At 34.4% G+C, this 19,291-nt stretch overlaps 3 protein-coding genes across 3 annotated transcripts; 1 reads left to right on the top strand and 2 right to left on the bottom strand.

Annotated features, from left to right (window-relative positions):
* Positions 1–986: 986 nt before the first annotated feature.
* On the bottom strand, positions 987–2,812 carry LOC145626419 (NAC domain-containing protein 53-like). Its single transcript, XM_081678848.1, has 2 exons — positions 2,747–2,812; positions 987–2,251 (listed from the first exon to the last, which is right to left on the bottom strand). Exon 2 carries the CDS (start codon positions 2,060–2,062, stop codon positions 989–991), a length of 1,074 nt encoding a protein of 357 aa, XP_081534974.1. The 5' UTR covers positions 2,063–2,251; positions 2,747–2,812; the 3' UTR covers positions 987–988.
* A 4,333-nt stretch (positions 2,813–7,145) lies between these two features.
* LOC145627517 (uncharacterized) lies at positions 7,146–12,077 on the bottom strand. Its single transcript, XM_081679901.1, has 3 exons — positions 12,024–12,077; positions 9,261–9,524; positions 7,146–7,897 (listed from the first exon to the last, which is right to left on the bottom strand). The coding sequence occupies exons 1-3, from the start codon at positions 12,075–12,077 to the stop codon at positions 7,400–7,402; spliced, it is 816 nt and encodes a 271-aa protein (XP_081536027.1). The 3' UTR covers positions 7,146–7,399.
* An 806-nt stretch (positions 12,078–12,883) lies between these two features.
* On the top strand, positions 12,884–19,291 carry LOC145628669 (pectin acetylesterase 6-like). The gene is made up of 11 exons (XM_081681032.1): positions 12,884–13,479; positions 14,675–14,757; positions 15,240–15,369; positions 15,473–15,546; positions 15,766–15,977; positions 16,384–16,444; positions 17,104–17,157; positions 17,291–17,368; positions 17,479–17,584; positions 17,672–17,817; positions 18,784–19,291. The coding sequence occupies exons 1-11, from the start codon at positions 13,287–13,289 to the stop codon at positions 18,889–18,891; spliced, it is 1,245 nt and encodes a 414-aa protein (XP_081537158.1). The 5' UTR covers positions 12,884–13,286; the 3' UTR covers positions 18,892–19,291.

Below are 19,291 nucleotides of genomic sequence, written 5' to 3'. Positions count from 1 at the left end.
AATTCATAAAATGGAGTTGCCAAGTTGTATTAAAGTATTATATAGTGAATTAGTGATGTAAGGCTTCAACAAGAAGCTACGTAATTATTTGCTCGGTTGGCTCACCACATATTCTTATTTGTTAAGTTATGCAATTTGTCTATCCAATTGGCCCAAAAAAGGTTGGGCCATTGACAATTTACAAAGCCCAAAATTGTTTTATTTTTTTACTACCTCCGGTCCAAATTATTCGTAACTTTGGAATATTTTATATCTCACAAATAATACCCCAAAGTTGCGAGTAATTTGGACCGGAGGTAGTATAATGTAAGAAAAATAATTGTTACTCGTAGTCTCGTAGGATGTATTTGATTTCTAATGTATTGTCCAGGTAAAAAAGTTTTGTGCAATGTGTATATTGTTTAATGAATATTTTAGATTGCGTGTAGTCAATCAATATGAACTACCCCTTTGGAATAAAAGTTTATAACACAAGCAATATTGTATTGTACAAACAAAATTTGTAAAAAACTTACATATAATACAAAAATGAAATTGACAAACTTATTATTCAAGGAGACGGTTTTCCTAAATTTATTTTGACCTTTTTTTTATTTGTGTTTTTCCTAAGGTTGAATATGTGGTTTAGATTTTTGGTTTGAATCATATTTTCTTTACTCTATAGTTTTCATTATGAACCAAGTTTTTCTATGAGTGGAAACCATATGTAATTTGTTTATTTTGGGGGAAAATTAGCAAGTTTATAGAAATAGAGTCAAAATTTTGTATTGTAATCCCTTAACTGCTTTACACCCTGTCCTTTTAAGGCAAGAATATCCATTTGATATGCACTTGTACTAATGTACTAAGAAGTTCAGAAAAAGAAACATATCTTGTCAAAGGCACATCTAACGTTAACTCAATTACTTTTTCTGATAAAAATGTAATTTTGGATTGCATTGCATTGTATAGAATTGACAATAATATAATGTAGGTTTTGTATACTACTTCAGTTTTTCGTATACCTAATAAGATCGTTCATTTCAATGAACGAGTTGTCTAAATCCTCTAATCCTAGAAAAATGTCCTCGAAATCTGCTGCATCATCAGTAAAATGCTGCAGAAGTCTGTCCACCTCGTCTTCTTCTGACACATCCAAGTATAAAGGAGCAGCAATAGGCACATCCAAGGAAGCAGCAATAGGCACGTCCAAGGAAGTTGTGGGAGAGATGTATGGGGTACCCATAACAGCAGTAGTGGTGCTTGAAGTTGTAGCAGCGACGTATGGAGTACCCATAACAGTACTGGTGTTTGAAGTTGTAGCAGCGACGTATGGAGTACCCATAACAGCAGTAGTGGTGCTTGAAGTAGCAGCAGCGATGTGTGGAGTACTCGTAACAGCAGAGGTGCTTGGATAGTGCATATCAGGAGCAGCAGTAGCAGCAACAGAGGTGAAAGGAGTACCAACACACCCACAACTCATATCACAGGACACTAGACCAGATGTTCTCTCCTGCACATTCTCATCAGAGTCGCTGTCCCACTCTTCTTCCACAAAACGAGCACCATATTCTTCTCCATTCTTTGGTCCTGCACCACTCTTTTCAAAGATTTTACAGATTGCATACGAATCCTGGGGCACGCCTTTGTCAGCAAGCAATGGATCATTCAAAACATATTCATACATCATCCAATTAGTTCTTGCCCCATTCGGGGACTTTCCATTGTGGAATACCAAATGCTTGATCTTTCCTACACACCGTTCTTCATACTTTACCTCCTTGTCCACTCCAGTCGACTTCCAATATCCATTTCCAGCAGTCCTGCTACTTCTTTTTCCAGTAGGGTATTTCTTCGAGCGAGGGCTGAAGAAATACCAATACCGATCCTTAGTCTTAAGACATGCCATCTCAGCAAGATCCCAAGGTTCAAACTTATACACATCAAGCTCAGAAATCATCTGAGGACCACTCAGAGATTTACCTAGAACCTTCCTCTTCAGGTAATACATGAACAACTCCTCGTTCGTTGGCTGAAATCGAACCCCTGGAGGAAAAGACTTAACTACTAATGATCCTTTCATAATTAAGCACCACCAAATTCTCCCAGAAACTTTGAATGATCAAATGATGATCAACTAAAGGATGATCAACTAAAGGGTGATCAACTAACTAATCAACACCAAAATCTACGAACTAAGAAACCAACCGCCAACGATGAAACACAAGAATCCACAAACTTATTCTCCCCCGATTGACAAAAGACATGAGATCTGAAAATTCAACATAATCAATCATCAACAAACAAAATCACAACTTTTTAAAGCAATCAACCAAAAACAGGCCCAAAAAAATATAGCTCAATTATCAAATTAGACTCGAAATTCACATAAATGTCTAGACTTCAACGTAAATTGCAACGAAATTATAAACAAAAATACAATAATCAACCCTTAAAAAAACCCTAAATTGACTACACTAACGATCAATTCAATTATAAACCCTGAATCGTGAAATTCGTTATCAACTATCAATTATCAAAGAAACTGATATTCGACTATAAAAATGCAAACCAAAATCCAAACCCTAAAAAAAACCCTAAATTGACTATAATCGATCAAAAATCAACGATAAACCCTAAATTGACGATCAAAATAACGATAAACCGGAAAATGTGAATTTGACAATCAACTCAACGATAAAACCTAAATCATGAAACTGATTTCGAAGATTAAAATAATCAGAAGAAAAAAAAAACAAGAACTTACTTCAGAAGCTAGGTATTTCAATGGATCAGAGAAAAAGGTAAAATGAATTCAAAATTCGCGCTTCAATGAAGGAGAGAGAAAGTGTTGCAGGGAAAAATAAAAGAATGGTTATATAGGAAAAAAGATGAATGACGCGGTTTTTTACAACCGTCAGATCTTATTCAATCTAAAGATATTGACGGTCACGATTTATTCTTGTTATATTTCGTATATTTTATCTTTATTGAGACCGTTAAGACTTATCTGAGTACAATAAATGTATGGAAAGTTTATGAAAGATGGGAGTATCTAAGATAAATAAGTGTAATCTAAGATATAAAAATATAAAAATATATCCATTTATTTAATCTTGTAGGAATGTAGGATAAAACCCTGTTAAATAATCATAAACAAGTTTAATGAAGGCTACTGCTACTCCAAGTAATAAGTAATACTCTGTAAGACCCTATTTAGTTCACCTTATATTTACTTATCTAAACTTATCTGATTTGGTTTGGTGTAGTCTAATCTGAATGTCAAATTTGACCAAACTTTGACCTTAAATATACGATAATCTATACGGAAAAAATATATCAAGTGGAGTCTTGTTAGATTCGTAATAATGTGTACTTTATTAATATGTGATTTTCATAATTTTTTTCATTACGAAATTATAGATATTTATCGATAACAAAAATGCACATAAAACAATGCTTTGAACTTATTTTTTTTTCTGAAATAAGTAAAAATAAAATGAATTAAACAAGGCCTAAGGGCCTGTTATCTTACGTTGAAGTTCAGTTCAGTTTAGTTCAGTTCAGCTCAGCTCCTAATTTCCTTCTCTTATAAAATATTCATTTCAGTTCAGTTCAGCTCAATTCAGTTCAGTTCAGCTGAGTTCAGTCAATGAGAACAGACCCTAAGTTAAATCTAATCCATATGAAAGGATGAACGGTGTCATATAGCTCATAAGCTAGGGAATTAGGGGATAATAAATAGTCTTACCAATTATATAATAAATTTAATATTAAGAAAAAGATGTATTGCACTTAGTATAATTAGTCCACAAATATTTATTATATACGTACTCGTAGTATTTATTTATTACTTGGTATTAAAATCTATTTTAAAATACGTCAAGAAAGTCATGCATATGATGAATACTAGCCAATCAGAATTCAACATACTAGTAAAAACTAAAAAGAGTTGCCAAGTTTGTAGTAGAGTGATGTAAAGTCTTGAACAATAAGCTGACCCGACCCATACATCAGTATGAACTATGAAGGTCCAAATCAAGCCCAGAAAATGAAAAGTAATTAGTTGGGCCACTGACGAAGCCCAATTACAAAATCTGATAAATTTAGAATACAAATGTAAGAAATGAACTTGGTTCATCGTGCATAGATGGATATTTGATGCTACATATTTTTTTGAAACAATGGATAATATTTTGATGTATTGTAGACTTGTAGTTATACCTTCATTTTAGATTTAACATTTCCGTTTTCACTTTTATTAATGCATGTTTTTAGCTATTAATATCAATAATTAAATAAATAGATTAAAGTATGGAAAGTATAAGTTAAGACATACATGATAATATTCGTCCTTGACAAAAATATCAACAAAAATAGTTTGTGAATTTCTACGTGTTTTATAAAAATTACTACGTAATAAACAAACAAAGGAGGCACATTGGCTATATTAAGTTTTTCCATATTGCATAAAGTTATTTAATACTACGTATGAAGTACATTTTGAGAGAAGAGTCTCTTAATATTGTATCGATGTAAGAGTTGAAAATCCAATCATCATATCATATTATCAATCTCATACAATAGAGATTATAAATCTCTAATCTTACTGAATTATAATCCATTAGAAGTAAAATATAAAATAATCATAGAAATATCCAGCAATGATACTAACACAAGAATATAATCTAGTGATAAATTTAGTTAATCGTCCAATAGAGGCGAGACTATAAACGCTAACACTGGAAATAACCCAGTATAATTATTTTTTTAACGAAAAATATTTTATGAAATTATGAATTTTGTGATAAAATTGAAGAAGATATTATTGATTAACAAGTTTCCTCTTTACTTTGTATAAGTACGTAAACTTCAAAAACTAGGGCCCTTTTACAAACCATAGTAGTTTTACTTAAAACCCTATGTGATCGACCACCCTGCACTGCTACAAACGCTCAAAACCACACCTAGTATGAAATATGAATTGTTTAGTTGGAGATGTAAAATACCTTTGCTTGTATAGCTAATCAAGTATGCATGCCATGCACATGGGAGATGCTGAACTAGCTTAGGTTCAAGATACCAACATGTCGATGCTCGATATAAACGAGTTTAATCATTCGTACTAACAATAGGACGACAATCACAACGAAAAACATTGAAACACCGTTGAATGGTACCCCCTTGCCCTTCATCCTCACCCTTACCCATGCTACCTCTAAATATTAAACTACATAATGTAGATTTTTTTAGACTCTTCAAATTTTATTGGTACTATGCTAATATTGATAATATTATCCCTTGTCACTAAAATATATTTTAACATTATTATTATATTTCTCATTATTGTTGAAATTATTAATGTGTCATATATAAAATCATCATTTTAATTGAATTAGGGCCTGTTCTCTTACACTGACAGTTCATTTCAGTTCAGTTCAGCTCAGCTCAGCTCAGCTCAGCTCAGTTCAGTTCAGTTCAGTCAATGAGAATAGGCCCTTAATCATATAGTCTTTGAGATAAAAGAGTATAATAAGTTAGTTTTGTAAGTTAATATGTTTCATAAAATTATTCTCACTTTGTTTATTTTAATTTGTATGTAATTCACGTTAACAAAATAATAATAATAATTATTAAATAAGGTAATATGTGGTTACTAGTAAATCCACTCGTTTTTTTTTAAAAAATAAAAATAAAATAAAAAAAATAATAAAAAAAATATATATATATAACAGTAGAAGAGATGTAGAATGTATTAAGAAAATTAGCTAGGGCCATAATACAATTGTGAAAATGTTAAGAAACAGTCTGAAATGAATTGTGATAAATTTTAAAACAAGATATTATACTCCGTATATACAGTGAGTTGATAAGTCAAAACTTACTAGTATTAGTACTTTCAATACATTTTAAGCTAAAGCCATAGTCAATCAATAAGGCTTAAGTTGAGGTTGTACATTTAGGGGTCGTTTGGTTCGCAGAGGGTAAACGGAATGGAATGAACAAAGGGATTCAAAGAGAATGGAATGAAACCCATTCCATATAGCATGTTGTTTGGTGTACAAAAACCAAAGGGAATCACCACCACCATAGCACCACCACCAACACCACCACAAAACCCCCTTTTCCTTCACTTTCCCACTTCTCCAGCTACCCCACCGCCCAGCCACCACATTGTCGGCATCCCTCGGAGACGGTCGCACCTCCACCACCCCTACCCTCCCTGGAAAACCTCCACCCACTCATAAACCCTAATTATCCATCATCTGAAAACCCACAAAACCCTAATTAACGGCGGTGCGAATAGGGAGGTGCGATGAGGGAGGTGCGAACAGGGGTCGTGCGACGAGGGAGGTGCGAACGAGAGAGGTACAACGAGGGAGGTGCGACGTAGCTGGTTGTGCGAACACGGCGGTGCGACAAGGGGTCAAGGGGAGATGCGACGTAGCTGGTGGTGCGAACACGGTGGTGCGACAAGGGGTAAGGGGAGGTGCAAACACGGTGGTGCGACAAGGGGTAAGGGGAGGTGCGAACACGGTGGTGCGATGAGGGGTTAGGGGCAACGAGTTTATCGGCGGTCGGCGAGTGGCGGGGGGAGGGGCGGCAATGACCTGGGTAGCAGGGGCGGTAAGGTGGCTAGGTGGTGGTTGTGCGGTGGGGGTCACTACAAGAAAAGGGCCGTTTTGCGACGGAAATAATTCGTCGCAAACTGGCAAAATTCCGTCGCAAAGTGACTTTGCGACGGATTTCCGTCACAGGCATGGCGTCGCTCGAACTTTCGTAGCAAACAGTCCTTTTGTGACGGAATATCCGTCGCAAAACGAATTGCGACGGATTTTGCGACGGAAAGGTAGTTGTAGCTGAAAACAACATTTGCGACGAAAATTCCGTAGCAAGAGGAGTCATTTTGCGACGGAATATTCCGTCACAAATTTTGCGACGGAATGTATTTCCGTCGCAAAATGGATTCTTTTGCGACGGAATAGTCCGTCACAAATTTTGCGACGGAATGTAATTCCGTCGCAAAATCAAGTTTTTTGCGACGGATTATTTTCCGTCGCATGTGTGCGACGGAAAATAATCCGTCGCAAAATACTCCATTTTGCGACGGAAATTCCGTCGCAAAGTTATTGTAATTTTAATTTTTTTTTTTTTTGTATTTTGTTTTTTTTTCCTGGAACCTGTATTCCTGCAATCCTGTTTAATTTTTTTGTATTTTGTTTTGTTTTCCTGGAACCTGTATTCATGCAATCTTGTTTAATAAAATACGTGCATTTAAAATAATTTCAGTCAAAAAGTCCACGCCCTAACATAATTCAAATATATACAACACGTAGCCGTAACTACCAAGTACGGTACATGATATAATTTTTTAAACTACAATGTCATCCATATACAAAAATCGAAAAATGACACCTAACTAAACACAAGCTGGCTGTCCTTGGCCTGCACCACCACCACCACCACCACCCGGGTCGTTCCTGGGGTCTCGAATCTGAGGCTGAATCGTAGAACAAGTGAAAGGAGTGGTCAATCCTGTAAATCTACTGGCTAACTCCTCTAAGAACTCCTTGTTCTTCCTCTCGATTTCAGCCATCCGTTCTGCCACTCGAGCCTCCACTCGAGCATCGAGCTGTTCCGCCACACGGCTATCGATCTGGCTCTCAATTGCTTCCACCCTCTCATTCAACTCCTTGTGGAAGTTTTCCTGCATTTGAGTTATGACCGACGGTACGTATTGGCTGGAAGAACCCGATCCTCGTCCCCTAGATGTGCCGTAGTACAAGTCAGCACCAACACCAAGACCTCTAACACGACCCTTCTTATTACGACCACCAGCCGCCTCAAAGAAAATTTCATTTTCAGACAGTTGGGAACCCTGGGTTCTTGATTCCTCCTGTCTGTGTTGGTACGCCTCCTGTAACAAACAAAGGATATACAATGCAGAAATAAAAATAAAGAATGAGAACCAATAGTTTGAGGCTTGATATAGTTCATAAGTGGCAATATAGGTTCACTAGGTCCTAAAACTAGGAAAATTGGGTGAAAATGGGGCGTTTTTGGTTCTAACTTGTCTATTTCTCACATTTGTTATCTAATGAACCTATTTTTGACCTTAATACACCTAACTAACATAGTTACTTGAGTTTGAGGCTTGAAATTGTTTATAAGTGGCAATATAGGTTCACTAGGTCCTAAAACTAGAAAAAATGGGCGAAAATGGGGCGTTTTTGGTTCTAACTTGCCTATTTCTCACATTTGTTATCAAATGAGCTTATTTTTGACCATAATACACCTAAATAACATAGTTACTTGAGTTCGAGGCTTGAAATAGTTCATAAGTGGCAATATAGGTTCACTAGGTCCTAAAACTAGGAAAATTGGGTGAAAATGGGGCGTTTTTGGTTCTAACTTGCCTATTTCTCACATTTGTTATCTAATGAACCTATTTTTGTGACCTTAATACACCTAACTAACATAGTTACTTGAGTTTGAGGCTTGAAATTGTTTATAAGTGGCAATATAGGTTCACTAGGTCCTAAAACTAGAAAAAATGGGCGAAAATGGGGCGTTTTTGGTTCTAACTTGCCTATTTCTCACATTTGTTATCAAATGAGCTTATTTTTGACCATAATACACCTACCTAACATAGTTACTTGAGTTCGAGGCTTGAAATAGTTCATAAGTGGCAATATAGGAAACAAGTGGCTTGAAAATGGGCGAAAACTAGTTATTACCTACATGAGGTTTTAGATGACATATATCCAGGGGTCCTTATCACTCCAACCTAACCCATCCTTGGACATCTTATCTCACTAGTGAATGTATGCCTAGTGATGAAACACATATAATTAACACACAATTACCCACATTCAAATAAACATACATACACTAACATGTATTTTTAAATTAACATATATTTTAAACTAATCTAACATATATTTTAAACTAATCTAACATATATTTTAAACTAAACTAACATACATTATAAACTAACTAACATATATTTTAAACTAAAATAACATACATTATAAACTAATCTAACATGTATTTTAAACTAAACTAACATACATTAAACTAATTCTAACATTGCAATATATCTTAAAAATTAAACTAATTCTAACATTGCAATATAAATTAAACTACACTACACTAAACACAAGTAATTAAATAATAAAATTTAGTTACAAATTAAATTAAAAAACATAATTAGAAAAAGTTAGGGTTTACATTAAAATTAAATTGAAAACAAAAACAAAGGGGGATAGTGGAATACTCACCGGGATTTGAGGGTGTTGTGGCGGAAATCCGGCTGCCGGAAGGAGGGTGGTGTGGTGGCTGCACACCGCCGGCGAACGGAGGGGCGTGAGTGGGCTTGAACGGAGGGGGTGGCGTGGGTGGGCGTGAGTGCGCGTGAGTGGGAGTGAACGGAAGGGGTGGGCGTTAGTAGGTGTGAGTGGCCGGATTCCGGTCGTTCCGGTGGCGACAGCGGCGGTGAAGTGGCCGGATTTTCTTTCTCTCTCTACGCTTTCCTCTATCTCTCTCTACGCTTTCCTCTTTCTGTTCTTCGTTTTCTTTTTCTCTCTCCTTCAGCGAAACTTCAGTTTTTTTTAAAAAAATTTAAAAACTTTTTGCGACGGAATTTCCGTCGCAGAATCCGTCGCAAAATGTTTTTTTTTTATTTTTTTTTTAATATTGTTTTGCGACGATTATTTCCGTCGCAAACAAACTTTTGCGAGGGAATAAATTCCGTCGCAAACTTTGCGACGGAAATTCCGTCGCAAAAGTTTGTTTCCGTCGCAAAGTTGCGACGGAATTTATTCCCTCGCAAATTAACCCTTTTTGCGACGGAATTGTAGTCCGTTGCAAGGTTTCCGTCGCAAAATGACCTATTTCTTGTAGTGGGTAGGGTAGAAGGGTGGTGGCTATTGTTGGCAGGGAGGTGTAACGGTGGCTAGGGAAAGGGAATGGCAAAGTCTAGGGGGGGTGGGGAATCAATGTAGAGGGATTTTGGGGAATCAATGGGTAAAGGGAATGATTAATTGTGACAAACAAACATCAACAAAGGGAATGGGGCCTGTTTATTCCCTTTCCCTTTGATTATTAACCCCAACCAAACGACCCCTTAAAGTTTTCAAACCCAAAGCACAATATTAAAGATTAAAAGCATGTGCAATTCAAGCTTAGGTACAAAGATTAATCAATAATACTATGGAAAACAAGGGTCAAACTGAGGTCTACAACATATATTAATTCATCCCTTATTCGATCTACCAATATCCTTTAATATAAGCTATATACCACCTAATCAACTGACAATTTCTATACTTATTAGCCAGCAAATCAGGATTATTCTAACTAATTAATTAATTATATGATCCACTTTATTGATAAGCACATACAAGTTTTAATTCACGGGTTTATAGCTAAGTTATTGTCATTATTATTATTATTATATAATTATACTTATTGTTAGTGAGCAAGATTCATTATGATATTGTTAAGTGCATGCCAAATATATTATTGACTCCTTTAATAAAGAAATACCAAACCTAAAATTAATTAATACGCACTAGTAAATTAAAGGCGAGGATTCACAAGTTGTGTACTTGTGTCACGCACTAGACGGAAACCTCAAGCTAAAGACTACAGTTTGAAGAATAGCTTTTGGATAAAGATACCTATCTTCTTTTAAAGTTTTCGAGTGGATGTCACCTTCTTAAACTGTTTATATGTGTAAATAACACTAGCCGAGTAGCATGTCTACTCCCGTTTTCTTTCTAAGTCGTCCCTTTGAGTTTGGCTAATATAGGCGTATTATACATGATATGACCGTCGAATTTACTAATTTACTTTCATGTGTATTGTGTTTGATCACATAAATGTTTTTGCCTATAAACTTTACCCAACCAAAATTTTAAAAAAATTAACTTTATTTAACGGGGACAAATAAACAGAAACACTTGTTAATTAAAGTAAAGTTTATACTTTGTAATTCACATTATACTACTCCGTAATAGGAAAAAGATGTTGTAAAAAATTAAAAATAAATGAAGGATTATTAGGGAGAGATATTAGTAGCTAATAGCTAGATATTTGAGATAATCTAAAATATTTACTGTATCTTTAAAATGATTTTAGAAAAAGATCATAATGATAGACTTGAGATATTCATAAAATGATTAAAATCTCAAAATATTTCTTTTTAAAAAATCCTAAAAACATAATGTATCAAAGTTTATTAAGGATAGATTATACTTCCTCTATTTTTTTTTAGCTACAACACTTCTTTTTTCACGCTTGTCGATACATGTTTTGAATCGTTAATATCTTTAATTACCAATATGTAAAAATTATAAATTTTAGATATTAAAATTGTACAATTTGAGACGAATCTAACAAGATTCCACATGACTACATTTTAATTTATGTATAAATCGTTAAAGCTAGTCAAAGTGAAACACATTAATAATGTAAAAATTAAACTGTTATAACTATTAAAAAACGGAGGAGGCATATACGTAGAAAATAACTGAGATACTAGTGTAGTGTAGAGGTGTAGTTATGTACCTTAAGATTTAAGCATGTCAAAAATTAATCAAAACCAAATAAAAATCTTGTACGTGTTAGTGTTTATGCCTTTATGGGCATGCATTAGAAATAATATCATTCTTTTAATTGACTAAATTATTGAAATAACAACTTATCAAAAAAAGAAAGACAAATTCGATTTGTAGTTTATTTTTATCAAGTGGCTAAAATTAAATGGATTAAAAACTCAAGCATTTATGATTCAAAGAAAATAATTGAATAAATTTATTTGTGTCATACAGAAAATGTGTCTGTGACACTTCGTTTAAGAAAAGTTTGCGTAAACGAAATTCTGACGTCGATCAAAATCAAACAATCCAACACCAACGGCAATGATTATGACAGTCACTTACAGGTGTCAACGATGAGTGATACTAGCATTACTAGTGTACTAGTGAACTTTCCACCATTAGTTCTACTTAACTAAACTCTACATTCGTTGCGTGATCTACGGGTAACATCCAACAATACCCACCACAACAACGATACACCTTGTACAAATCCATAGCCTCAAAATGATAGGGTCGATTGTATTTTAAAAATACCTGTATTTTATGTTGTTTGTTTCGATCTCAATTTCACATTTATTTTAATCACGTGTTACACTTTTTACAACAACAACATCAACAACAAAGCTTTGATTCCAAAATAATTTAAGGTCGGCTAATATAAATCGTCTAAAGAAATTGAACAATATGAAAAAAAGACACTTTTTAAAACCAAAAAAAAAAATTATTGGCAAACTTAGCTAGTAAGATTACGGGCTTGTTCATATTTACTGAACTGAGCTGAACTGAACTGAACTGATTGGAGCTGAACTGAACTGAACTGAACTAAGCTGAAATGAATATTTTATGAGAGAGAGAAATTAAGAGCTGAACTGAACTGATTGGAGCTGAACTGAACTGAACTGAAAATAAGTAAATATGAACAGGCCTGATGTACTCACATTATACTATGTATGTGACTAATAATTTTAATAACAAAGCTAATAAAGCAACATGACAAATAATTACGACTAACACAAATACAATAAATACAATTAAAATGAAATACAAGTATTACTTGCGAGTTTGTATTTTTAAATTTTTTTTTTCTCTTTTACTCAATTGTTGATTATCAAATTAATTCATTTTTCAATCAAAAGTATGACTTACTCGCTTATTATACGAAGTAATTCACATAATGACTAACTTATTTATACGAAGTAAAAGACATACTGATCGCTTTCAAGTTTCAATATATAAAGTACTTGTATTTATTATTTTTGGTTTCTAATTTTAATTTTGTTATAAATAAATTATGGCATGCGCAAATTTATAAACACACACTAGCAAGTAGCAACAGTACCAAGATCCTCGCTTATTACTTTCTCTGTGTCTGACTCTCTCAGTTAAATCTACCCTAAAACACGGATCTATATAGATTCCCCATTTTCATTTTTTATTTTTGATTTTAATTCTTAATGTGATATTCATTCCTTACTTCACTCAAAATCCTACTCAATAAAAACATTCACACTTAAACCCAATTATTTTCTTGTCAGAATCTGGAAATAATCTTTTTTTGATTCATTGTAATATACTTGTAATTCTGATACATTTCCATTTCTGGGTATTTCATTATTTTGGATTTCTTTTTCTGGGTATATAAATTGGAGCTATTCTGTTATACAAGTACATTTTAATCCATCAATTAAACAAAAACTTTGGGAAATGATGGATTTTGGGAAATGGGTTTTTCTGGGTTTGGTTTGTTTTGGAACATTTTTGGTTTTTGTTGAAGGTTTTGATTATGCAAATGTGAGTCACATTTCATTTTTGGAGTCCTATGAAGTTTCTGCTGCTGCTCCTCAACCTCTTATGGTTCCTCTTACTCTTATTAATGGAGCTGATTCCAAGGGCGCTGGTATAATCTTTTACTCTAATTTCTTTCAATTTCTTGTAATTTTGTTTTGTGAATTTCAAATCTTGCTTGGGTTTGGTTGCTTTTGTGTATTTTTAGTGTCGAGTGAGTCGCAAAGGTAATGACGTAGACGGGATTTGATTCCGTGTTTGGATAAAACCCGGCTTGATTATAACTAATTGGCATCTGTTTCTTGGGTAATATAGGTTGTGATTGTAGATCTTTGCTTGTTTTGCACTTAAGTTGGAGGAAATAAGCAGATTATTTGTTCTGTTTGTGTTGTTGGATTGGTGAAAAGTTTATGTAGCATATAAATTACTTGAAAAGAGTGAAATTTATAGCTTAGGTTGAGAAACAATGGATTATATTGTATGGTTGCTTGGCCAATAAAAAATATGGCATGTTCTGACGTCTGACTGCTTCATAAATGAAACATGAAATATTACTCATTTAATGAACCTCATAGTATTTGACAATCTATATGTACATAAGCTTCATATGCCATTCATGTTCCCTTTTATCCATATAGGAGTAAATTTTATTTCATGCCTAGTTTCTATTATAGATGGAGTCATGGGCTACATCCAGTTGCCCATTCGGCAGGATAGTTGCCCATTCTGCAGGATTCCATTAACTGTGATGATTATTACTATGATATTCGCGGTCCTTACAATGAGTAGTATGCGTGTGGATCAATTGATAAGGATTAGTACCTGCTTGTTTCTAACTAAATCAAAGAGCATGGTCTAATCTGAAGTGTACTTGGTGAAGATTGCAGAATTGCAGAGTGAAATTTTGGTTGTTTATGGGTAATTGGGTCGCAACGAGCCGTCTGAGTAATATTGATGGATGAATTATTACACCTTGTTACTTAGAAGCTGGGTTATCATAATGCTAAGTGTTGACCAGTATGGTGTTAATTGTTAAAGGTTAAAAAGCCTAACCAATTCTGTTATGATTGTGGTTGTTCTCAATCTTTGTCACCGAAGTTAAGAAAGCTGCTTTCCAACTTTTTATGCTTGGGCTACGTGATGGCATAGTACCTATTCATCCATAAATTATCTGTTTGCATTTTTATCTTTTTTGTGAATACATTCATGATGAGTTTATTGATTTTAGTTTTTGTTTAATTTAAACTTGCTTGGACTTCACACTTGGTCACAATATGCTTTAACTTGAATTTGTGATGTTTATGCAGTCTGCTTGGATGGAACATTGCCTGCTTATCATTGGGATCGTGGATATGGATCAGGGGCCAACAGTTGGCTTATTCAATTAGAGGTGTGCAGTAATTAAATGAATATGTTGCATATCTATCAAGAAATGTTCATGGTCTATTGCTGTAAGCTAGTTTTTGTCTATCCGAGTACATCCTGAGAAAGATGAAAAAGTTGTTAATTTTCCTGTACATAGATTATAAGATGACTGATTAACTAATATGGATACTTCTGGGCTATATAAAAATTGCTCTCCCAATAAATTATTGACTAGATGATATGTCAGAAACAAGTGGATTGTGCTAGTAAAGGAAAATTTTGAAAGCGTTTCTATGATGATTCTATCTCATTATTATTTGTAAACCCTTGGTCTGCAATTGTTGGTCCGTTAATGTATGTTTATTCCATATCTTTCACTGTAAGTAGGTGTTGCCTTTGAACTGGATTCATTTGTTTTTGAATTTGATGCTTGCTTTAGTTTTCAAGCTGGTGTTGTTGCTGTTCTCTTAATGGCTGTTTAACTTCAAATTTTCCCATCTTGTGCAGGGTGGAGGTTGGTGTAATAATGTTAGAACATGTGTCTACAGGAAAACGACTCGACGTGGGTCATCTAAATACATGGAAAAGCAATTAGCATTTACAGGAATATTAAGCAATAAGGCAGAGGAAAATCCAGGTCTTATTCATTTCTATACTTGTGCTAAACTCCCCTTCTCCTCAACATTTAGGAATTCTTTGATCTTTAGCATTTGTGACTCAACCACCTTACAAATGTACAGATTTTTTCAACTGGAATAGAGTAAAGCTTCGATATTGTGATGGTGCATCTTTTGCAGGGGAAGGCCAAGACGAGGTTAGTCGTTTTTTTTCCAAACCTTCTAGTATTAATCGCAACAATGAGTCAATGGAAATAAAGATGCTAAGAAAAATCATTTTGACATTTTGTGTGAAAGATTAAAGAAAAATATCCATAGGATTACTAAGATTGGGATACAGGGGAGTAGAATGTGTCCAGTGCTTCCCGTTTGTTTTGTCAAGCTTGGGAATCATAATAAGTTGTTATTATTTACAGGCCAACCAACTATTTTTTAGAGGTCAACGCATATGGTCTGTAGCCATGGAAGAATTCATGGGGAAAGGAATGCGTAATGCTGACAAGGCTCTTCTTTCTGGATGTTCTGCTGGGGGTCTAGCATCCATATTGCACTGTGATCAGTTTGGAGACTTGTTTTCTGGACACACAAAAGTGAAGTGCTTGAGTGATGCAGGATTGTTTATGGACGCGTAAGTAACTGTTATTGTTGCTCATACTTTTTTATGCTTAGAGTGCATCTAGGCGCATAGGAAGACAATCTGGAGTTCGGTGGTACATTTTCTCTTTTATTTTAGTATAGTGGTATATTTTTGTGTACTACTATACATGTATAATGTACCATTAAAGTATAAATTATTTGAATAGTATTTTTTATGTACTATTATGCAAGTAGTGGTACATTTTGTCATCATATTTTTCACCTTCAGATTCCAATTATTTACAATAATGTCATCCTATTTGCATCCTTAATACATAGGGACTATGCGGCTAGAGTTTTCCTTATGCTTATGAAATTACTGCTATTATTGTCAGTGACAGTAATTTTCAGCAAGAAAATGATAATTTAGGTATGTTATTGACATTTTGGCTTTTCAGATTGGACGTCTCAGGTGGACACACCATGAGGGATTTTTACCATGGTGTGGTGACTTACCTGGTAAGAAACTAAATTTCATTTTTTTTTTCAAGCATTGGCTACAGGGATAGAGATTTTTCATCAATTGATAATTTTAGCTCAGCTAAACACTTAAACAAGAATGAAAGTCTTCATTAGATCAGTGCACCAGAAAATCAACTAATTTGCATCGAACTTGGATACATTTCTGCTGTCTTGATTCCAAAGTGACCATTCGAGATACAATAGTTTGTTTTTGGTGCAAGAGATATAATGGCTTGTGAATTTGTATGCAATTAGATATTTGTATCCTGGCAATTTGGAGTAGTGGAAGTGTAGAACAGAGGATGGATTGTGAGGTCATTATTTGTTGCCTTACAAAATATGAAACTACAACATTTGTGTGCAGTGATGTGTGCTTAGACGGTTAGACCAGTGAACTTATTCGTTAAATTCGGCCTACATTAACACGTCATTCATACCAATGTCCTAGCATATATATCCAACTTAGGCATTTCCAGTATGAAGTAATTCCATATAAGATGAGCTGTATATGTAGAATGCCATATTTTATAACTAACATGTTGATTTAAGGCATTGATGTTGTTCAGTATATGTTAGTTGTATATATTATGATTTTGTACTTTTAAGCACTTATTTTATGAATTAATACTCATGTATCTTTGTTGTCGTCTTTGCAGGGTGCTGGGAAAAATCTGCCTTCTTCTTGTACTAACCACATGGATCCAACTTTGGTAATCCTTTTCTAAGCTCTTTAGACAATTTTTATGCTAGATATAATGAGAACTTTAACTCCATAGTGCTAGTAATATTTTGCCTAATTCTTCACCTGTGACCTGAAACCCTGTTATTTGCCTCTCTTTGCAGTGCATTTTTCCTCAAAATTTAATCGCCAACATCAAGACACCATTATTCATTCTCAATGCAGCTTATGATGCATGGCAGGTCTGCTGATTGTTGTGTTTGTATACTTGATTTTGTATTTAGCACTAAAATTTGTCAATCAATTTTTTCAAAACTCACAGAATTAACATATTTTACGCTACTGAATTCAGGTTCAAGCTAGTTTAGCCCCAAGAACAGCTGATCCTCACCACTTATGGGATCAATGCAAAATGAACCACGCACGTTGTTCTGCATCACAAATCCAATTTTTCCAGAGTAAATTCTAGCACACTCTAAGCAGTGCTCGTTTTTCCGCTCTTTATTTGAAAGTCTTCTCAGGATTATCATAATTTACTGTTACAGGATTCAGAACTCAAATGCTAAATTCACTGAAGGGTTTCTCAAGGTCTAGATCAAATGGGCTATTCATCAATTCATGCTTTGCTCACTGCCAATCTGAGAGGCAGGACACATGGTTTGCAGATGATTCCCCAGTTCTCAGAAACAAGGTATCTGAATCTTTCAGTTCTTCAGTTTTGCACCAATAATTACTATCACCCCAATGTTACAGCAGTCACGTACTCACGTAGACATGATTATAAAAGTATACAATAAAAACTATTGGTTAATTCTAAACTCTTAAGGTTTATTGTTATTTAAATAAAACGTATCATAATTTGAATTTGTCTTGCTTGCTGGAGTATTAATCGATTTTCCGTGTTAGAGAGAAAAAAAAACAAGCTGTGGAGGTGGGGGCTGAGTGTGGGGATGGCTTGCATGTGCTCGTTTAGGATGGATTATTAAGGAGGGATTACAAAATAATACAAATGATGCCATGCTTTATAACATAAGATTTGACTCTTATCTTATTGGTATTCCTGATGGAACAAAAATGCATACATATTCAATTCCTCAGTAGACTTTTCACAATTATTGACTTTGCGAACCAAGTTGTATTATTGTATTCGTTAAATCATTACTCCGTATATTAGTAATCAAGAACTCAATCCGTGATACTCTGTACATACAAAATCCATTGAATATTTAATGCTAACCGAAAATCTGCTTGAAAAGACATTCTTCTGCTCATCATCCATTTAACCAGTGTATTCGACTTTATTTATGTGAAATTATCTAGTGGGTTTGTGGAATCTGTCTCTCTCTCAGTCTAGGCTGGTTAGAGGTAAAATTGCTGCCTTTAAGACTTCCAGTGATTTGGTGGTTTTTTTTTTATCCCAACCAAGGACATGTATTGATCGAACACCAGAGTAACCGGACTACATAGATAAAAATTTATGCCATAGACTTGTCAGATTAAGCAAGAAACCGTTACAAACTCGAGGAAAAATTAAAAGATTGTGGTTTATCCTTGGATTTTTCACTCTCAAAACCTTATGTTTCATTTCATTTTGCTTATGTTTATAAATGATTGGTTACTTACAAAATTCTGTGTTTTTTTTTACTTATTTTTGCAGCCTGTGGCAATAGCTGTTGGCGACTGGTTCTTTGATCGATCAGCCTTAAAATTCATTGATTGTGCATACCCTTGTGACAACACTTGCCACAACTTGATATTTCGATAATGAGACAGATTTGTCTCCTCCAGTAGCTTCATCTCCTCCAGTAGTCTCATCCTACTTATTGATTCATTACAACATATCTTTTCTGATATCACTGCTGCTCATTGAAGTCGTCATTGTAATTTGACGTTGTTCATAACCAGCAATAAGATCAAGGTTTTATTATGGGAGCCTAAAATTTTGGCTTCCCAATTTGTATTCTTAGAATTATTGCCTTCATATTTTCTACCACAGTTTGTTTTAGCACTTATTACTTAACCAATTCAGGCATTATGCCAGAATATGTAGCTTGTATCATTAAGAATTTGAAACTTCAACAATTTGTTGTGTAATATCCATAATCAGCAAAGGAAATTCAGGGCCAAATCTTAGGCCATTAAATCTGCATACTCTCTTTTGCTGT

The sequence above is a fragment of the Chenopodium album genome, chromosome 4 (genome assembly GCF_948465745.1).
Source record: "Chenopodium album chromosome 4, dcCheAlbu1.1, whole genome shotgun sequence".
Taxonomy (NCBI): Eukaryota; Viridiplantae; Streptophyta; class Magnoliopsida; order Caryophyllales; family Amaranthaceae; genus Chenopodium; species Chenopodium album.
This window is presented reverse-complemented; position numbering and strand designations above follow the sequence as displayed.

Coding starts and splice junctions, on each gene's coding strand:
- LOC145626419 (XM_081678848.1), bottom strand. CDS start 2,062: ATGAAAGGATCATTAGTAGTTAAGTCTTTTCCTCCAGGGGTTCGATTT.
- LOC145627517 (XM_081679901.1), bottom strand. CDS start 12,077: ATGGATTTGTACAAGGTGTATCGTTGTTGTGGTGGGTATTGTTGGATG. Junction 9,525..12,023: donor GGTATTGTTGGATGTTACCC/GTAGATCACGCA, acceptor AGGAAAGCGTAG/AGAGAGATAGAGGAAAGCGT. Junction 7,898..9,260: donor CACAACACCCTCAAATCCCG/GTGAGTATTCCA, acceptor TGTTTGTTACAG/GAGGCGTACCAACACAGACA.
- LOC145628669 (XM_081681032.1), top strand. CDS start 13,287: ATGATGGATTTTGGGAAATGGGTTTTTCTGGGTTTGGTTTGTTTTGGA. Junction 15,547..15,765: donor CAGGGGAAGGCCAAGACGAG/GTTAGTCGTTTT, acceptor TATTATTTACAG/GCCAACCAACTATTTTTTAG. Junction 17,369..17,478: donor CAGCTTATGATGCATGGCAG/GTCTGCTGATTG, acceptor TACTGAATTCAG/GTTCAAGCTAGTTTAGCCCC.